Below are 20379 nucleotides of genomic sequence, written 5' to 3' on the forward strand. Positions count from 1 at the left end.
AGCAGAGAATTTAGAACATCTGTACTGTCCTAGAGTTTAAGTTTGATTAATGTCTGAGTTATGTTATTAGATGTCATATTGGTTCAGAACAGCTTCTGATGGCTTCAAGACGAAATGACCTCAACTGCCTGAGGTAAATATGTCATATACTGAGTAAATGTGTGTTGCGTATCTTACCCTGACAGAAGGACCATGAGCGTCTGGAGAAACTCAACACAGAGATGCAGAGGATGGAGGAGAGGCTGCAGGAGGAGAGGATGGAAAGAGTGAAGCTGGAGGTTGAGCTTGGGAGAGAAAAGGATTGCAACCGGGTGAGAAAGACTACTAAGAACTTACTGCAGTCAGTGTTTCTTGTTAGTATGTCATTTTGTGAATTCACTTCACTGTGTTTGCAGGGATAGTTTGATGTCATTCTTGACAAGAGTTGGATAAGAAGATCGATACCACTCTAATGTGGTCCCAAGCTCATTAATAATCATATTGTATCTTTATTTATTTCTTGTATCTGTATTTAATTCAAACACAAACAGAGAGTAAAAACAACAAGTCATGGTTTTACAGGGATTTGTTGGTCTGGCACTGTAACTTCCTGGAGTCTTGTCATCCCCATGTCTTCTTCCAGTCTTTACGCTAAGCTAAGCCAATTGCCTGCTGGCTCTGACTTCACATGCAGGAATGAGAATAGTATTGATCTTGGTCATGTTAGTCTCTGCAAGAAGGCGAATAAATGCATCTGCAAAAATGTCAGATTTTGTCTGCGTACTACACAGTAGTCATTCTGAAGTCACACTATCTTTTAGACGGTATTGACATGTTGTCATGTCTGGCCTGCAGGTTCAGCTGTGTGAAACCCGCAGGGAGCTCCAGGAGCTGAAGGCCAGCCTGAGGGTCGCCCAGAAGGAGAAGGAGCAGCTGCTTGCAGAGAAACAGGTCAGAAACACAGTTTTGATTAGTCACAGGGGAAAAACCAGAATCTGTGCTGACAGAAAGTTTGTCCAAAAAGGGTAAAGCTCGAATGATTACTGGTATTTTCATGTGTAAACACTGTCCATGTATGGTGTCCAGGGTACTGACTTGTGCCCTTTTCATTATCAGCTGATAAGGTCTCATGGTGAACAAATGGCTTGTATGGATTAACAAGTAAATCCTAACTGTTTTATCCTAATCAGCTCACAACTCCAGCACTTTAGTCATTATCAGCTTTAATGTTTAGTTACGATTTGTACCTCAAGCTCGAGTGCACCTGGGAATAATGATGATGTATTTACAACAGCTCTGTAATAATTATATATTTATATTCGAAAGCTTACGGATGTAACATATACACGAGTACGCTGGGATCGTGAATGTCCCAGGTGTTGGGAATCTTCAGTCTGTTGTTGTCTTCTTAGTTGTTATTGTGCAATATAAATTGTTTATAGTGCAATATAAATCAGTGGATTTCAGGGCAGTCAGTGCGGCTGCTGTTAAAGTGCCTGCAGAGTTTTTGTTGGCTAACCACCATCACATTTGCCCGCTACTGGCAGAGTAGATGGTCAATGTTTTTAAAATCAGTGTCCAGCTTAATTTTAACATCCGCCATACCGGAGCGTAGCAGCCAGTCTGTGGCACATCATAAATCCAACAACTGTTTAAGTGCCTATTGAACAGGATGATAATATTTATATAACAGCAAATGTTGTGTTTGTGTGTTTACTGTGTAACCATTTTATGTGGCTTTGGCTTAAAAAAAGTCAGACATGAGGGTGACGACTGCGGGAGATGAAAGTCCTGCCCTGGTGTGTGATATGATGGCTGTATTTTCCACTACAGGAGTTGATGGAGTACATCTGTCAGCTGGAGCAGAAGATGGGAACAGTGGCCAGTGCCAAGTGGAGCGCTGCCCCGATTGCCTCCACAGGTGAATGGAGCCACACATTAATCTACTGTACGCCCTGCAGATGTGAACAATAAAAGTGTTAACTATCATTCAACAGCCACAGTAAATATTGTTCAGAATGGCCTGTGCTGAGGGCGACAGGAGCCGTGCTCTGAGGAGAGGTGACCACTTTTTTCTTCGCCTATGTTTCAATCCGGCAGGGCGGCCTGGCAGCGCATTATCTGACTCTGAGGACGAGAACCCAGAGGCTCTGCAGCCCCTCCGTCCACCAAGACCTCTGGGACACTACAGCCTGTGTGAGCAGGGCGAGCCTGACTCCCTGCTCCTTGCCACCCCTCCTTCCTCCCCCAGGGAGGCAGAGAGGAGCGCCGTGGTCATCAACCAGCCAGCCCCGCTCTCCTCACCACACCAGGCCGGCTCTGACACTCTGGCACACAGCTCGGATTCGGTGAGACGTGCTATCTGAGCCATTCATTGTCACCATTGTGTAATTATATGTGATACTGAAAATGAGCTATGTCTTCATGCTGATAGCCATGCACACCAGTTTAACATGGTCAGTGGATCGTTTGATATAGACATTATCTCCGAGAAGCAATTAGGCCGCTAGTCTGCAAGTTATTAGACTGTAATAGCTCCTGGACAGACGTGTTAAGTGTGTGTGTGTGTGTGTGTGTGTGTGTGTGTGTGTGTGTGTGTGTGTGTGTGTGTGTGTTGCTCTCTGGTGTGAAGGAGGAGGAATCTAGTCCACTTCCATGTGCAAGGCACAGCTCTGGAGAGGAAACAGCACTTCTGCTTCCTGAGCACACGGACACTGTTCTCAGGTACAACTTCCCATCTGAAAAACACATAGTCTAACATGAATTTACACACACACACACACACACACACACACACACACACACACACACACACACGTGCACACAGACAGAGGAGGTGGGGAAAGTGCTTATACCCATTACTCTCAAGTATCAAAGTACGTCATAAAATGTCATACATTTAAAATGTTACTCTTGTAAACGTATATGCTTTACGTATTTGCAATAAAATTTTCTCTGATGTTAATGTAAAAGTTTCACTTTGAGGAGAAGTTCGTTTCACCAGTGATAGAAAAAGTAATTAAGTAACTTTTTTTTACTGAAGTACAATTTTGAAGTACTTCTACTTTACTCGAGTATTTCCATTTGATGGCTGTGTAATTATTTTACTCCTCACTCCATACAAAATACAACCCAGTGTTGAAGACTGAACCAGTGGTTTGCCTACATGTTGGCTTCTGACCACAAGTGTGTTGCTAGAGTCTCTTCTCTCCTCGTCTATGAGTTGGTAGCCTTTCCACCAGAGAAGGATTTCACCTCTTAACATCTCAAATAGTTTCCTCTAAATAACTGTTTACAGCTCAACGGAGAAAGAAAGAGTCCAATATTTTAAAAACAGCAAAGATTAGAGAAAAGTCCGATCCTGAATACGTCTTTTTTAACTCCATTATTCATCTCACGACCCCTAAGATTCATCTTGAGACCCTGTAGAGGTGGCTTGACCCTTAGGTTGAGAACCACTGTACAAAACAAACTTTACATAAAGTTTTGAAAAGTAGCTCCACCTCAACCAGTTATAATAACAATCTAATCATGTAATCTATTAGAAACACAGTATATTCTGTCCCACAAGAACTTTTACTTTTTAAAATATTTATATATAAGTATATATTCCTGATGATACCTCTGTACTTTTATCTATGTATGATATTGAATGCAGGACGTTTACTTGTAATAGAGTATTTTCATGTATTTGTATTGGTATTTTTAGTACGTCTTCTTCGTTGTTGTTGCTACATTAGCACATTGTAATACTTAATATTATGAATGATAAATACTCCATATACTACTGCTGTTCTAGCCTCTAATAGTAGAAAGTAATTTGACATATGGACAAACTACTTGCCATCCGTTAAGATATATTGTAAGATCAAGTAAAGCATGTATTGTCCCTAATGAAGGGAAAGGCAGGTGACGATCAGACAGTCACAACAAGATTAATCACAGTTTTGCAGAGATTTGCATTACTGACTGCATATTAGAAGGAAAATTTCTTTGAGGCCAAACAAGCCAACAAATTTCTTCCTGTCACGCCGGCTGCTTTTAAACTCCAGCAATGCGTCATATTTTACGAGCTCATGGCTTGATTTGTGTGTCCAACCAAAGCCTGCAAAGTAATTTGTGAACACAGCAGCGAGAGAAATGCAGTGGAGTAAAAAGTATCATATTTCTCCCTTAAATGTAGAAAAGTTTCTCAGAATGAAAGAGTGAAGTACTTGTACTCAAAAATGGTACTTGAGTAATCCTACTTAGTTACTTTCCACCCTCTGGTCCCTCACAGAAATGGTTTCACGCTATGAATCCGGAGTTTGCTAATGCACACAGACACAAGCGACCAATTATTTATGGTGACAGGGTGAGTATGGCTGGAAGATGGAAGTTTTGAATATGTGCTCGTAAAAGAAGTTGAGTCAGGGTGAGGCGGGGGAGACTGAGCTTGGGCGTGGGAGGGGCGAGATGGGAGGACAAGGGGACAGATAAGTTGACAGCAAGCTGTAGCAATGATTTACCTGAGGGGTGTACCGCAGTCACGGGCCAATTTTCAGCATCATTAAAGCCCTCTCTCTCCCACTCAGTCACTCCTTCAGCCTAACCTCCTCTTTCAACCAGAATGTGTGTTTCTTTCACTTTTTTTCCACACACGCACAAACACTCTGCTTTGTGTCCTCCTCCAGTGATCTGGCTGACACCTCGCTATGGTAACCAGTGGACATCCAGTCTTGGCGAGCGATCAAAAGGAGAGGAGAAGAGGGGGGACTTTTCTTGGAGTTAATGCGGTTTCTTCCACTAACAAGCACATATACAGCTCACTCACTATACAGACAAAATGTTAATATGCAATTTACATCGTATCTGCCGTGAACCTTGGTTTTCCCTCCTAGACTGTTGTGTTATCGCCCTAGCTGTTTTTGTTCTGTTGTTGTTGTTGTTAAGAATGACATAATGCTTGCGGTGGCAGGTCAACACCGTGTTTATGAGTGACATAAGACTGTTGCACAGTTTTAGGCATGGGCGTTTGAGAGTAGCAGAATGATATCCGTCGAATCACAGTGATGTCGAGAGCTTTACGACGGATGTTATGTCGTTTTTATGACATTTGTGATTAGGAGTCATGACAGGCACTGTAATTATGATGTTTTGTGCAGGCCCGGCTCCGCTGGAAATCATGGCAAAACTCTCGTCCGGCATTAAATTCTCCACAGCAGCTTTTCGAACACTATTCATGACATAGCATAAAGTAATGATACGGCGTCACGCTAGAATTATATTGCAGCAATGTAGGTCTATGACATCATATTTCTCCTCCATTTACTCAGAGCTAAGGTTTGATATGCACTTTCTTGTTCGCATTAGCAGTGGATTGGTGTCACGCAGATGCAGTTGAAGAGATTTAGCGACACTTTAAGACAGACGAGCGTTCGGAATAGAAAGCTTATTGAGCAGATTGTGTTTAAAGTCTATTAAGATAGGTGCCAGATGCAACTTTCTACTTCAGTAACTTCATATCATCATTATTATAAAATTAATGCTCATAAGCTTTTCACTGTAGATCAGCTGCAGTTTTTACTCGCTAGAATTTACGTTTCATGGTTATTAAAATGAGACGCCAATTTACTAGCTAGTGATTTGAATATTCACTGTTGCTCTTTGTTACAGTTTGTATTGTACAGACATCTTATCTCACACCCGTGCAGTTCTAAATTTGTGCCTAAAATAATGAAAAAAGAGAGTCAAAGAAAATCATCTTTATAGATCCTGACATCATGACATGGTGTTGGTATTTTCCCCTTAGCCCTATGGCAATATACTGCCTAATAAAAAATTGCTGCCTACCTTTTAATCAATACTGTATGCATTTTTCATGATTTTCTATTTATAATTAACTTGAGTTATGCTGCAATGAAACTATATTCAGGTTTAGTTTGAACTAGGCGTTTCTCACACAACTCTTTGTGCAATGTGTGACAAAGTTTTCCATGCTTGGCTTAAGAAGATTTGCTAGGACACTTTGATGCTTGATTTTATCTGCTGTATTTGCACCCTATTTTTACTAGAGAAGAGTTTTTAGATGAAAAAGTTGATATATGGATACTTAACAATGTGTGTCCTTTCCTCATTATCCTAATCATTACCAGTGTGTGTTGTGTTTACGCATATTTTATCTACACTTTGTGTTTTTATCATCTGTTTCCAAATACTTGCTTTGATATTTGAGTTATATTGTTGCAAGATATTGGTGCTAATGAACGGGAATGATACCAGTGTGTAGAGAAAGACGTTTTAGATTATATGAAAGGTGTAAATGTCTGTCCAACCTCTCATTTACCTTGTGTCACTAGGTATTCTGGTGTTGCAGTACATGTACCTTATATAGAAGTAGGGATGTTTTGAGGAGCCTGGTATTTTTTCCCAGAAGATAGCACACTACATGTACCCTCCATAGTCTTTGTTTGTGGTTGTAATCTGCCTTTATGTCTTAGGGAAGTTATTTTTTTGTTGTTCCACTGAGGGCTCCAGTGCGAGTACTCCTCGTCAGGACGCCGTCTCCCATTGCAATAAAGCTCCAGTGGTTATGGTTTGTTTTGAAGTTTTGTGTGTGAAGGTTATGTACGCCACCGTGTATTTTCTTATCAGTCATGTAACAGGGTTTGGGTGGGGTTCTGCCTAATAAAAAGGTTTATGTATCCATTATTGGGCCTAATGTGTCTTTTTCTGGCCAAAGATCATAGTAATATTTTGATCCTCACATGACATTTCACTGGTAATTAACTATGCCATTTCTTTTCACACAGCTATATAACCTATATTCCCTTTTGGCTCGTTGCCTGTTTCAGATCTCATTCTGGATTTTCTCCCCGCTCACCTTTGGCTCTCCCGCACTCTCCCCTCAGGCCTCACCTCCTCATCATCTTCATCCTCGTGCCTCCCCACTCCTCCAGCAATCTTCCTCTTTTAAGCTCCCCTCTACCACACTCCCTCCATCTTGAAGTCTGGGGTGACGATAGCTAATTATAAAATCAATGATGCCGGGCTGCCTAGTTTACAGCCCCCTCTAAAACCTTAACTGGGAAATCACTGTGGGATTGATGACTCCCTCACTCTTTATCTCTTTTAATTAGAAATGTAAAAGATATGAAGACCCAGAGGCCAGAACACATCTCCTAGTTTTTATGACCCCGACGCCTGCCTTCCTCGGCCCTCGCTCCCCTTCCCCAAATCACCCCTTCCTCTACCTGGCCTTGTTTATTTCCTCTGCCTCCCTGCCGGCGCACCCTCCATTCTTACTTATTCTTGTCACAGATACCTTTACCCGTTTCTTCATCCCTTTCTCCATTACCCTTTCTTTAAAGATCGCCCGCATGCCTCTCTACTGCTCGCACAGGAGGAAGGTGTTAAATTTATGGTCTTTGCACTTGAAAACGTTTCTCACCTTCCCCTCACCTCGCCTTGTTCCCTCCACTGATTCCCAAACCCTCCGTGGATTCACTGCACATGTAACAAATGACGAACATGTCCTTTTTTGTCTGTTCTGACCCAAGGAAGAAAACACAGTGTAAATGATGTTCCACGTTATGACCCTGCATCTGGCATATGGCATATGCACCTCTCCGTCTTGTATATAGCTTTAGGTGCACATAGAAAGACCCTGCAGCTTTTTTTATTGAATGCACCTCCACTCTCTGCCTTTATCACACCCCGAGCCCAAGCCCTTCCTCCCTAACTGCTGCCAGGAGCATTTGGGTTCACTGAGCTTTATCCTCCTGATTGCTCTCCGAGGAGCCAGCCTCTCCTGCTCCATTATCTCTCCTGTGTGTTGACTAAGGTACCGCTGCAGTTTGCTGATGTTCAGAGCAAACTCAGCGGATGTGCAGCAGGGTCTCTCTCTCTCTCTCTCTCTCTCTCTCTCTCTCTCTCTCTCTCTCTCTCTCTCTCTGGGTTTAAATATTCAAATGAATTTCTTCACCACACTCATGGCCTACTTTTATGGATTCTTTACTATTTTTTATGAATAATTGATGTCCTGTGGCTGCAAGAATATTACAAGGGAGATTTTTACCCTTTATTAATTCATTGTACAGTTATACCTTTTTTCCAGGGGCTTTGCTTTATACATTTCCATCCTTTTCCCCCTTTCCTACCTCAAGTAATTAGTTAATCAAGCATCACTGATGTGGAAGGATGAGTATATAGAAATCTTGCCCGGCTCCTTTAAATTCCCCCAAGCACACCCAAACCCTCCCATGGGTTCCCATGGCAACATCTTCCAGGGGCTCAGTATATGAGGCCATTTGACTGTCTCTTGTAAAATAGTGTATAATGTATGGACCTTATTTTAATTCCAGTCTGGTGTTATTGATCTGTCTTTAATGATAGTTAATTAAAGCAATCGTATAATTGATAGAATCTCATCTCTGTTTATCACCCTCCTCTGATTCTCTCTCTCTCTATTAATAAAATCAAGGTGAGGCATTAGTATCCCATGTTTACTATCGGTAGCCCTTTACTGAGAGGATTCCTGTTCTATATCAGGATATCAGAGAGCCTGATCTTGTCAGTGACAATGATGTACTCAAGGTAGACGTTATAAAATCTGAGAGAAATGTAGAACTCTCGGTTTTTGGTGACATTTACAAGGCCAATCTGAAACATGTTCAAGGCCATCAAAGGGTTTCCTCCTTTTGTTCTTTGGCTTGTTTCTGATGTGGTTTGCACCACTATATCAGGTTTTTGAGATCTTCAGACAAATGTGTTGACTTTGAGTCGAGTTCAAGGCCCTGATGTCCTTTTTACATTTCACAGCTCATTACCAACAGACTCAGCTTTGGATCCAAGATGCTTTCATCTACAAGCTCAAATATCACATGAACCCAAGAAAACTTGAGACCATGTCGGACTATGTTCTGTTTATCTGAACGCATCACTTTCATTTTCTCTGCTAGAGCTGGACATGATTAATATCTAGGGCTAAAACTAACTTACTGTTGTTTATTTTTGGATTGTTTAGACTATAGAACAAGTCTGATAGAACAAATGTGAGAAAATGACCATCACAACTTTGCAAAATCTGACATCTTTAAATGTCCCAAATCCAAAGATACTCAATTTAATATGAAATATCAAAGTGGCATGTCTCATTTGACACGCCGAGATCAGAGAATATTTGGCATTTTTTCACTATTTTCTGTAGATCGATCAATTAATAGACCAATTGAGTAACACTTTAAAATAAATGAGTGTCTCCTTTGTTTTTGTTTTTCATGGTGATCCTTTTGAAATTGTGATTTTGCATTTGCATATGTTTACACCTGGACTACTCCAGAGGTGTAGGACCCCTTCAAGGGACTTTATTTGCTATGGACTGGACCCTTTTTTGTGTATATGACACTAACTCATGGTGATCTTGATTTGGTGAGCTGTTGCATGTAATTGTGAACACACCTCCAGCACAGCTGTGGATCATCATGTTATTATGGGCTGTGTTCAAGCACTGTGTCACTTTGTGAGTGCTGTGTCTCGAGAAAGGTCTTTCTGACCAAATTGTCAACCTTTTTTAAAAAAATAAATCAATGCAGAGGTTAAACAAAAATGTGTGCGGGGAATTAATATTTTTCATCATCAATAAATGGTAAATGTGTAGTTAATAAAACTTTAGTTAATAGTTATTCCATCATCAACAAACAGTGACATCCAGTTTAAAAAACATTTATTAAGCAATTTTAAAGGTTTATAAACATCAGTTGCAATTTTATAATGGTCATCCAAATAATGTTTATAGATGATCTACACAGTATTTATTATCCATCTACAAACTATAATAAACATCAGTTGCAACTTTACAATGAACAATTGCTTAATAAATGGTCTATAAAGAATTTCATTGTTTGTAAACAGTGAATTAACCATAAACTAAAGCTTAATTAACTATGAACTTACCTTGTTTTAATGATAGTTATCATAAAGTGTTTCTATCTTTGTCATTTGTTGAGTTGTGGTGTCCATCTTTCTACGATGCCCTCTTTATAATGATGTCCTCCATTCTAAAATTCAATACATAAATCATAACAGACAGATTTACTTTGGAACTTCTGGACCACTCTATCTTTGAGACAAAACTATAGGAAAGAGTAAATCTACCACCTGCACTCCTCCGACTGCGGAGTGAACAAATCTTAGGAAAAGACCTTTATCTGATGTCCTTGTTCGGCAGGAGGCTGTGATTTATTAGCCTCTGCAACCACAGCTCTCCCTGACCTAACAGACCCTGCTCTTATCCTCCATGCAGGGAGAACACTGCTGCAAGCTGTTCACCCTGCAGTCATGGTTCAAGAGCTCCCTCTACTGATACATCGTGATAGTGCAAGCTGTTACTTCTTCTCAGTGTGAGAAGGCCGTATACTCCTCCCGATCACGTAGTTTTTGTGCATTTTTGCAGTAACAAAGAAAAATGCAATAAAAAAAAAGTCCATAATCTCACAAAAGTAGTTTATTGTGCCTCTTACTGTTTATATGGCTTTTCTTTGTATGACAAGAGTTGACATAAACAGAGGGTAGACAACACCTTGGCCATGTTGAAAAAACAAAAAACATTAAAACAACATAATCTCAATGTTCTGCCTGCGTTACCATCATTAACATCATGACAGCCCAGCAGAGATTGAAGGGATGAGGTCATCACACAAGTGTTTTTGTATGACAGCACCATGCCGAGGACATTCACCCAATGACTGAAAACATGTTTAAAGCATTCACACGCACATTCCCGCACACACGCACGCGCACAACTCTCAAAATGAGGAGACCTGCCCATATTCAGAAGATGGGACCTCTCACCGCTACAGACTGAATGTTCATATTGCTTCAAAGAGAGACAGAAAATTAAACCTCTGTACTGTACATCAGCCGCATCCTCGCAGCTGATCGCCAACAGAGACATTTTGGCAATAAAGAAATGATACATGAGAACACATAATCCTCCACAACTCCTTTAAAGAGAGGCAAGGATGTACACACAAGAAGACAAGATGATATAATGGCTTTTGGGATGAAGAAGGCAGTTTGCTGCATGGATGCCAGCGTGAGCAAAGGTGGGACAGCGACGACGGCGATGATGATGATGATTTGTCCCCCTCACGCAGAGTCAGACTGGCATCCATGCTGTTTTTCAGACTTGTCACCTTCTATGTACACGCAGAGGGGTGTTGAGCTGATCAAAATGGAGTCAAGAATAACACACACATAAATATTGCCTGTTTCTAGCATGCCTGAGAGCAGCTAGAGGTTTGGTCCTTACTGAAAAGCCCTGAGTCTGATTTCAAAATGTCTTCCATAAGGATTCCTGCTTTTGAGTTGCATATGTCTTTGATCGTTGTTGATGCATAATGTTGCCACTATGAGCAGATGCTGAAAGTGGGTTTGTCTACTGACATCATCAGGGAGTGCTCTAAGGTTGATTGTATTCTATGTTGATGTTTTAGAGATAAAAGCTCACAGACAGTAACTCTACTCTCAGCTGACATGATGTGTCTCACTTGAATAGAGGATCACAAAAGTGCTACATGTACGGTGTGAAGTGTAAATCTCTGTCCAGGCACTCGATGCCAGGTCGGCACATCTGCGTCAGCTGAGGGTAGAGTGAAAGGAGTGTGTGTGTGTGTGTGTGTGTGTGTGTGTGTGTGTGTGTGTATGTGTGTGTGTGTGTGTGTGTGTGTGTATGTGTTAGCGCTCTGCTGTGAGTCCCTGCCAGTAGTCAAACTCATGCTCCAAAGATGACTTCTCCTAACTTTGGCACAAAGATGCTTACTTTCCGCTTTGACAGAGAGCAAAATAGAATAATGCCAATTCCCTGATAACAGAAACTGATTAAGTCACTGCAACATAACAATAGTCCTCTGGGTTGATTATCATTGACATCCACGGTGAGCCAAAGTGCCCAAAGAAAAACAAAAAAAGCCCCAGCTAAGCATTATGTAGCTGCTAAGGAAGACCCAGCCAGTTCTGAATACCCTTCTTTCCCTCTGAATATCTTCTCAGGAAAGCTCTTCAAAGAAAAAGAACTCGTCTACAAGGATTCATATATAAAACCAGAATAACAAATAAAGACAAAAATATAATGGTATATAGATATGTATGGACTTATTCATAAATTGAAAAAAAAAGAAAAAACAATATTCAATAACCACAAAAACAAAAGATAAGCATACTCGATTTGGTTTTGCCCTGTACTCTTGACTTTTGAGAAATGTGCTTGTTGTAATCCATCAGAATCAAACTGCTCAGTTCTGGTGTCTGGTTTGGCTGTTCCCCTATTTAGATATAAACAACAATAGTGGGAAAAAAAAGAAGATACGTTTAGCTTTCTGAAAGAGGTTATGTTCTTTTAGTCACGTTAGCGTCCCTCTTGTCAGGAGTTCATATGGTTTCACTGTCATCTCTCCTTTACTCTTCTGTAGTTCACTTGTCATGGACCATGTGGCCTGAGTTAGAAAGTGTCTGTACACATAAGGCTCTGCTGTGCTCCGCGGTGGAGGACACAGTGATGTGCATTGAGGAGAGAAAGAGGGGGGAGGGAAGGCCAGCATTTTATTGAGGTGGGAGAGTGAGTGAGGTTGTCTTGTACGTCTCAATGTATGTGTATGTTTGAACGTGTATGTGTATGAGCATGTGTTTGTATGAAATGCTCTGTTCACTGCGCCCTCCCAACAAGGCCTTTCCTCGACCCATCTATGGCATCCAGAACCCCCCAGGGCTCCCCGTCACTGTCCGAGCCCCTGTCTCGCTCTTCATCCCCCACGTCGTCATCGTCGTCTTCGTCCTCCTCCTCCGGCGAGGGCTCGCTGCCGTTCTCTGTGGCCCAACTGTCCTCCTCGTCCTCAGCCTCCTGCTTCAGGACGAGGGCTGGTGGTGGAGGTGGCGGCGGCGGCGGTGGAGGCGGCGGGCTGTCGTTAGACTCTGTTTGGTCTTCAAAGGCCTCTGGGTTCTCGAGCATCTCCCTGATCAATGGAGGCATCGGCCCTGGGATCTCCATCTTCAGAGTGATGGCTCTCTCTGCTCCTGGAAGCACAAACATGGTTGTGGTAGATGATTAGTAAGGTTGCTGACAAGGTCCTGTGTGTTTCGAATGGGTTATGACAGTGATCAGGCCTTTTTCAACATAACAATTTGGTATTTATCTATGTTGAGGAGTATTAGCCAGAGTAAACATTAACTGCTGCTCACTGTAACTGCCCTTAGCTAGTTAGCTCAGTTAGCATTGCAGCTAGCAGTTCGTACTGGGAACTCTGGGACCAGAAGAGTGTTTGTGTTTACGCTGCTAGCACAGGAGCTTTGGACTGGGAGATCAACCCAATACATAGAGAGAATGATGTCAAAACTGCTATTTATTCACATTCTGTTGGTTATTTTTGTTGATTTCTGAATGTTTTCAACTAAAATTCTAACACATTGCCCCTTTAATGTGCTTGCATTTGCTGCCCAGAAAAATATATTGCCCCGATGGATTAATAATACGCCACCTACAATTGTCAGTTGGCACAAACTGATATTTGAGATAATACCAATGGAATATCTTACAGATGTAAACGTAAAATAGGATGATATTTTTGATTTCTTGGACTGGTAAAAGACTTACAAATATCATGTATAAGGAAAAAGAACTGCCAAACTGATGTTTTTGGGTTATATGGTTGGATAGTAATAGTTTCTTTCCAGATGTTTATTCATTCCATCATAATCATCTGTAATGGGATTGGGCTTTTGCTCCTTCCTGTGTTGTAATTGTTTGTGTAGGGATCATTCTCTTCCTACTCACCCTTAGTGCTGATGCCCCTGAGGTCGGTGATCTTCATCAGCATGCGGGGGAACATGTGAGGTTTGTTGGGGCGACGCCGGCGGGCGTAAATCTTCAGAGCCTCCAGTAGAGGCTCTTGCAGCTTATCCACTTTCTGGGGCTCCTCTAGATCCATACGGTCTGATGAGAAGAACAAGAAACACACAAAATTCTCTATTAATTTCCAGAATTGGACATTATTATAAAAAATTTAGAAACTTGTGTTATTGTTTGAAATCATTTTACACATCAAAACAAATATCTAGCTCATTTACGAAGTACATTTACTCAAGTAATGTCTAATGTAGTATTATTTTGAGGTACTTTGTTTGAGTATTTTCATTTTCAAATATAGGTAAATGTTGTATTTTTTTTACAACCATTTATTTGACAACTCTTTTCACTTTATAGATATACTTTAATAATACAAAATATAATCAGCCACTAAATTATGATGTAATTTTATAGATTAAGATAACCCTAAAGTACTTAAACCACCTTTAGCAGCTTCAACATTGAAGTGATGATCACATTAATGCATCAATAATTAATATCCAATAATATCATATACATTATTCGGAAATATGCCATTCTGCATGGCAGTATATTTTGATGCTGATCATTTTGTACTTTTACTTTAGAAACTTAATTAGTATAATTTAAAAGCTTTTACTTCCAACAGCTTTTACTTCTAACTTCTGACATAATTTGCTGAAACACATATTTACTAAAGCTACATCTTTACTACTTATACTGTACTATCAATGTGTATTTGTTGCTGCAGTACCTCCACAGATGAGGCAGATGGCGCTGAGGAGGCCAGTTTCTGTGTCGTCCATCTCTAGCGGTAGAAGCTGACCGGCGAAGGCGAACACCAGGTCGGTGAGTGGTCCGAAGCCAGCGTTGTGCATCTGAGTCCGGTTCAGCGTCAGGCCATCTGAGAAGGTCATAGTGTCCTGTTCTGGGGTGTAGCGTGTGCAGATCCTCAGCATCTGTGAGCAAAACGAGGTGGAAAAATATAATGTTAAGTGATGAAACAAGCACCAAAATATCTACAGTAGCTTAAGAGATAGATATCAGCTCAAAGGGTCATACCATTTGCGTCTACCTATTCTCACACCAAACATACAATCAGTATTATTTTGGCAAACCTTCCTGCACTATCACTTTTCACCACCAGATGCCAGTATTCCCTCATCTGTCAAGTCATTTATTTGTAAGAAAAGGGGCACTGCTGTCAGAGTAAGTGAAGAAGACACAAGAGAAAAACAAAGACAATGGTTCCTCACCAAAATGTCCAGGCAGGCCGACTTCAGTAGAGTGATCTGGTCAGCGATGGTGAGGGTGGTGAAACCTGGCAGCCGCTTGGCGAATTCCACAATCTTGATGATGCATTTGGTGGAAAGCTCACTGAACTTGTCCCATAAACCCAGATCCAGCTGGACACGGTGGTCTGAGCTGGAGTTCTGAACACACACACACACACACAAAAACACACACAGAGATCAGTGTGTTGTCACAGAGGTGGTGTACAACCCTGTTTGCATCAAGGGCGAGCGTGTCCGAGCCTCGCAACACATTTACATTTAACATCAATCAAGGACAAAAAAATCCATTTACATGTTACATCAATCATTCAGAGGCCACACAGATGGCTTAATGGGGAACTGAATTAGTTAAACCACCACTATGTTGGGAAAGCTACGGTGGATTTACGTCTTTGCATGCAATTTGGGAGCCCTGAGTGACGACATTGCTTGAAGAATGTTACCACACACAGTATCGGGGAACAGTAGTGGAGGGTGTGTGTGTGTGTGTGTGTGTGACTTACGGTGGTGTATTTGCCCAATTGGCAAAGTGACGGGAAGGTTTCTTGGTGAGCTTTGCTGACTTTGTTGACCAACTCCTCTAGCTCTCCGCTCAGCTCATAGCTTTCTGGAAGCACCACCTCCTCCTTCACATCCTTCTTCTTCTTGTTTCTGTCATTACGCACCGCTGTGTAAAGAAAAACAAGAAAACAAAGCAGTTAGAAGTGAGATTCGCCACGACACCGTCCAAATCATTTACTCGTGCAGTTTGAGAGATGAGCAGCAGAATGTTCCCCCTTCTTTATCTGTGATCACATGTAAAAACATCCCAAGCACTCATGCTCTCTGTCTTTCACCACTGTCAAGGACATTGTGCTCGCTGGTGGAAACCAGAACTCGGTAGCAACTGAGGTTGCTCTTAACAGTATTAACATATTTCCTTTAGCACGGCACGGACGTTGGCTATCTCTTTCTTATCACCTGCTCTCTTCCTTGTCTATCTCTCTATCCAGTTGACCGGTGCACAAAAGCCAGCCGTCCACTCTCTCCCTCTCTGCCTCCTCTCCCTCCTCCTCCCATACTTTCCTTCCTCTCAGGATATCCAGTAATAGCAGAGGCACAATGTGATCCCGGTCTTAACACACATCCCACACAAACATTACACCCACATACATGTCCCACGGGCTCCGTGAAGGGCAAGAAACTGCCACTTACACGCAGCCGCCCGTCCACACCCGAGGACAAACTAAAAGGGGGGCACAGAACTGTGAATCTTTGATTCGCCAAACCACGTGAATCCTGCCATCGATATTTCTTTGTTAAAACTCAAAATTTAGTTTTCTGCTCTGTTGGCTTTATGAATGAAAGCAGTGTCTGTGCAGGCCAGAGGGGCGAGGTTTTTGTGGTGAAACGGGAAGTCAAGATCATTTCGTAAAGCGATTAGTCATATGATTGGTACAGTGCCCAGCCTCGCCCTGATCACCACCCCTGGTATGCTCATCATCTGTCTCTCAGCTGCATACTTTCCCAGAGTCTTTGTACACTCTGAGCATTCATAGATCAATAAGCTCAACGCTGTGTGAATCAGGTCAGACGTTTAGTCGTGTCTAAGCCAAGTCTAATCTAAATATCAACTGCTTGCCAATCTCGCCAAGGTACAGAGTCCTGATCTATGTCTCATATCTGAAGGCACAATCTGCCGCACACACACATGTTTTTGTGAGTGTAAGAGAGTGAATATCTATGTTTTGGAAGTGGGTCTCTCTATCTCTGGGGACTCCAGTTCCCGGAGGGCTCACCTTCCTTGGACATGCCGACCTCAAAGCACTTCTGCAGCCTGCAGTACTGGCAGCGGTTGCGTGTGACCTTGTTAATCTGACAGTTCTTGTCTCTGTGGCAGGTGTACACCATGTTCTTCTGGATACTGCGGCGGAAGAAGCCCTGAAGCATCAGGAAGCAAGAGACAAAAGGGAAGAGGGCAAGAGAGAGACAGAGAGAGAGAGAGAGATTGTGCTTTATAGTCAAGTCATCAAATCAAGGATGTGCGTGACATTTAACTGTTTCTCTGTCATGCTCGCTTCTTCTTTTCTCTTTTTCTAACTTAACTCAAGAAGAGAAAATCATTCTAGCATTTCAACTCTTTGCTTGTTTAACAGTGGGCCTTTTTCACTTTCTTTTCTTTCTTCTTAGTGGGTTCAATTATCACACTGCGATATAAACTATACTACATGGAGACAACATATTGTCTTCGATTTTGGAAAATCGCTATATCATGGTATGACATAAGTGTTGTCTCATCTTGATTTTAAAGGCTGCATTACAGTAAAGTGACGTGATTTTGTGCATTTATGTAGTGCTTTGGAGATTTCAAAATAATAATTTATATATTGTGTATGACAATATAGCCTGAAAATACCGCAATAATATTTTAAGGCCATATCACCCAGCCCTATCTCGATGAAATGGCAGGTAACTAATAATTCTTGCAACCCAGCGTTGTTCAAAAAGGATCTGACAGGTTCTTCTCACCTTGCAGCCCTCACAGGAGCTGACACCGTAGTGGTACCCTGAGGACTTGTCCTGGCACACAAAACATGGTTTGTAGACCCGAGGTGGGGGAGGTGGAGACGGAGAACTGGGTACCATCTCCTCTGAGCTGGTGCTCTGGGTCTCCACCGCTATGGACAAGAAAGAAAAAGAAAGACATGAGCACATGGTTTGACATAAATCATTGTCTGACAGCTGCTGAAATGTCACATGTGCGCTTGTAAATACATGTAGCAGACGTAGGCGGTCGAGTGTGTTCAACTGCATTGACAACTGACAGCATTTTTTTGTCCTTTTCCATTTTATTTGCGATGCTGAGTAACGGTAATCTTAAATTGGTAAACACTTCACCTGGTGTGGGATTGAGATACAGTATCACATATTCATTTTAAGCTCGTCTGTGGGACAAAATTGATTAGATAAGAGATAGAAAAGAATAACAGAGAATGAACTACAGGCAACTGTCTTATTCCAGACAGCAATTACCACCCTGAGGGGCAGCACTCAGGTGCATATCTGGGGAGATTACTGTTTGAACGCAAAGAAGCAAAAGACGGATGACTGTCTGACAGCAGAGACAAAACTGTTTTTTGCAGCAGTGAGCAAGAGTGCTGTAGATTGACAGCTTCTCTGATAAGGCCAGGTAACAGAGCGAGAGAGTGAGCTGTCGCAACCAAGAGTCAAAGCTGGCTCTTCCTCATTCCACAGACTGACAACAGCGCATGATGACATCTTGCATGCACAGAAGAGACACATGTCAAACAGACATGCGAAAGCTCTTCTACCAACACAACTGTGACGTCAGTGATACCTCGAGTCACATACTTGTTACGGTACATTAAACTTCACTATATTCCACTCATATAAGCTCTTTGGATGTGCAAGTGTGCAGCGTATGGAGTCCATACTTCCCCCTGGGAAACACACAGGACCAGACCCTCGCCACACATGCTAGCCTGCACAAAATCACAGACACACATGTTGCTCAGGGGAAGTATGGAATCCATACACTTGAACATCCACTTACCCAACAGCACCTCTTTCAACTTTCACCCTTGGTTACCCTTAAACTTCAACCCCCCTCCAACTCTGCATCCCACCACCCCCTGACACACAAACCCTATTTTTCTCTTGTTTCCTGGCCCTAAATTCCTCAGTGCAGCCCTGCCAGGTTTTAATAGAGGCCTAGGCTCGTAAGGCGGCCTGTAAAGGCGGTCCCATGGCTGGACTGGAGGCCCCAGCTCGGCTGGCCTAAACTTTATTGGGACTCGGTCACCTTGGGCAGCTATTCACACCACCAGCTGTAGCTCCCAGCCCGTAAAAAAAGCCAATCATAAAATAAAAAACAGGGAGGCTCTAAAATTCTAACTTTTACTGCGTCCACCTCCCCCCAGCACCTTCAATGGAAAGCACAGAGGGCTAGCCTAAACTTAACCTACAACCCACCCCCCCTCATTCCTCCCCTCTCTCACACCCAAGGCTGAGGCAAAAAAACCACCAGCTTGCCTTTTTACAAGAGAGGGGAGACTTCAAAAAGAAGAAAAAAAGGGGGCATAAAAAGAGGAATTTGATAAAAAACAGAGAAAGGGGCAGAGGGGGGAGGAGAGGACACAGTTGCTCCTGAGGGCAAGTCTTGTTCAAGACCACGCTGACCATTACCACCCCCCCTTACTACAGCTGCTTTGACTGGCCGGCTACTACCTCATTAATGATAGTAACAGAAATATGTCAGACATTTTCATTTGTTGCCTGCTGGTCAAACATCTGTTTTTCATATGTGTTTTTATATTTGACAATTCAGAATCCACATTTGAATTCCTCCTTTGAAAGCCTCACTTTGCTGGAGGCAAAGATGTTTTCCATTAGTTTTAAGAGCGATCCCCAAGCCAAATGTGCAAATCAATCTAAAACCTGAAGTTTACGCCCGCTGAATGTTTCTACAGCAGTTCTCATATCTCCCTGGCCAGAATGTAACAAAGCAGCAGGGTCAGTGGGAGAGCAGAAACCCTCTGAACGTGCCATGAACCTTTGTGTTTATGCAATAATAACAGTCAGCGAATGAGGCTCCAGACCGAGCGCTGACAACCCCTCAGAAAAGGACAAACCATACGTGGCGTCAAGTAACGAGCACTGACTGACACCCTCTAAATGGAGAAAGAAAGCGAGCCAAAGGGAGAAAGGCCATCCTGGAGAAAAATCGGACAGCGGCGAGGGAGAAAATACATCAGGCTCCGTCAACACGCTGAACCTGGTTCCTGCCAGAGAACATGACTCCTGTACCCGCCTCCTAGACTTCGCCTCATTCAGCCCGCTCCATCCAAATCCCCCGCACCACTTACCCCAGGGCGCCACAGTGAGAGGGCCCATTCAGGCAGCTGCCCTGAGCCCCTTTACCCAGTCTCCTCAACTCGGCTCATCACTGTTTAGAAAACAAAGCCCTGTGAAATGAGAGGCCCTCCTTATCAGCGCTCCGAGGCCTGGGGCACCATTTGCATGACAATCCGCCGGCCGAGGCCTGTGAGCTGATGATGGACAGATGAGATGAGAGGAGTGGGATAGGTGGGTGGCTGCTGTTGTTGGGGGAGGAGAAGAGGAGGGACGAAGGAGGGATAGTTGAGTCACCGGTAGCCACTGTTGGTTTCCTGCTAAGTATCAGTTTACTCCTTAATCCCTTCTCTCAATACTCTCTGCGCACAAGTGGCCCAGCTGCACTGACCAGGC

At 42.6% G+C, this 20379-nt stretch overlaps 2 protein-coding genes across 4 annotated transcripts in view; one reads left to right on the forward strand and one right to left on the reverse strand.

Moving 5' to 3' along the window:
* calcoco1a (calcium binding and coiled-coil domain 1a) overlaps positions 1-6669 on the forward strand; it is a 14902-nt gene extending 8233 nt beyond the window's left edge. The window contains exons 10-15 of the mRNA XM_084366062.1: positions 186-311; positions 835-930; positions 1813-1900; positions 2080-2327; positions 2612-2703; positions 4653-6669. Of these exons, the coding sequence (XP_084222188.1) occupies positions 186-311; positions 835-930; positions 1813-1900; positions 2080-2327; positions 2612-2703; positions 4653-4680 (678 nt within the window). The 3' untranslated portion in view covers positions 4681-6669. The remainder of the gene's footprint in view (positions 1-185; positions 312-834; positions 931-1812; positions 1901-2079; positions 2328-2611; positions 2704-4652) is intronic.
* Positions 6670-10444: 3775 nt separating this feature from the next.
* rarga (retinoic acid receptor gamma a) overlaps positions 10445-20379 on the reverse strand; it is a 40007-nt gene continuing 30072 nt past the window's right edge. For all 3 annotated transcript variants that reach the window (XM_084366033.1, XM_084366032.1, XM_084366034.1), the window contains 7 exons: positions 17641-17789; positions 16911-17052; positions 15636-15799; positions 15094-15270; positions 14592-14796; positions 13787-13945; positions 10445-13029 (listed from right to left, as the gene is read on the reverse strand). In XM_084366033.1, the coding sequence (XP_084222159.1) occupies positions 12662-13029; positions 13787-13945; positions 14592-14796; positions 15094-15270; positions 15636-15799; positions 16911-17052; positions 17641-17789 (1364 nt within the window). In that variant the 3' untranslated portion in view covers positions 10445-12661. The remainder of the gene's footprint in view (positions 13030-13786; positions 13946-14591; positions 14797-15093; positions 15271-15635; positions 15800-16910; positions 17053-17640; positions 17790-20379) is intronic.

The sequence above is a fragment of the Pagrus pagrus genome, assembly GCF_965226575.1.
Source record: "Pagrus pagrus genome assembly, chromosome: 11".
In the NCBI taxonomy this organism is placed as follows: Eukaryota; Metazoa; Chordata; class Actinopteri; order Spariformes; family Sparidae; genus Pagrus; species Pagrus pagrus.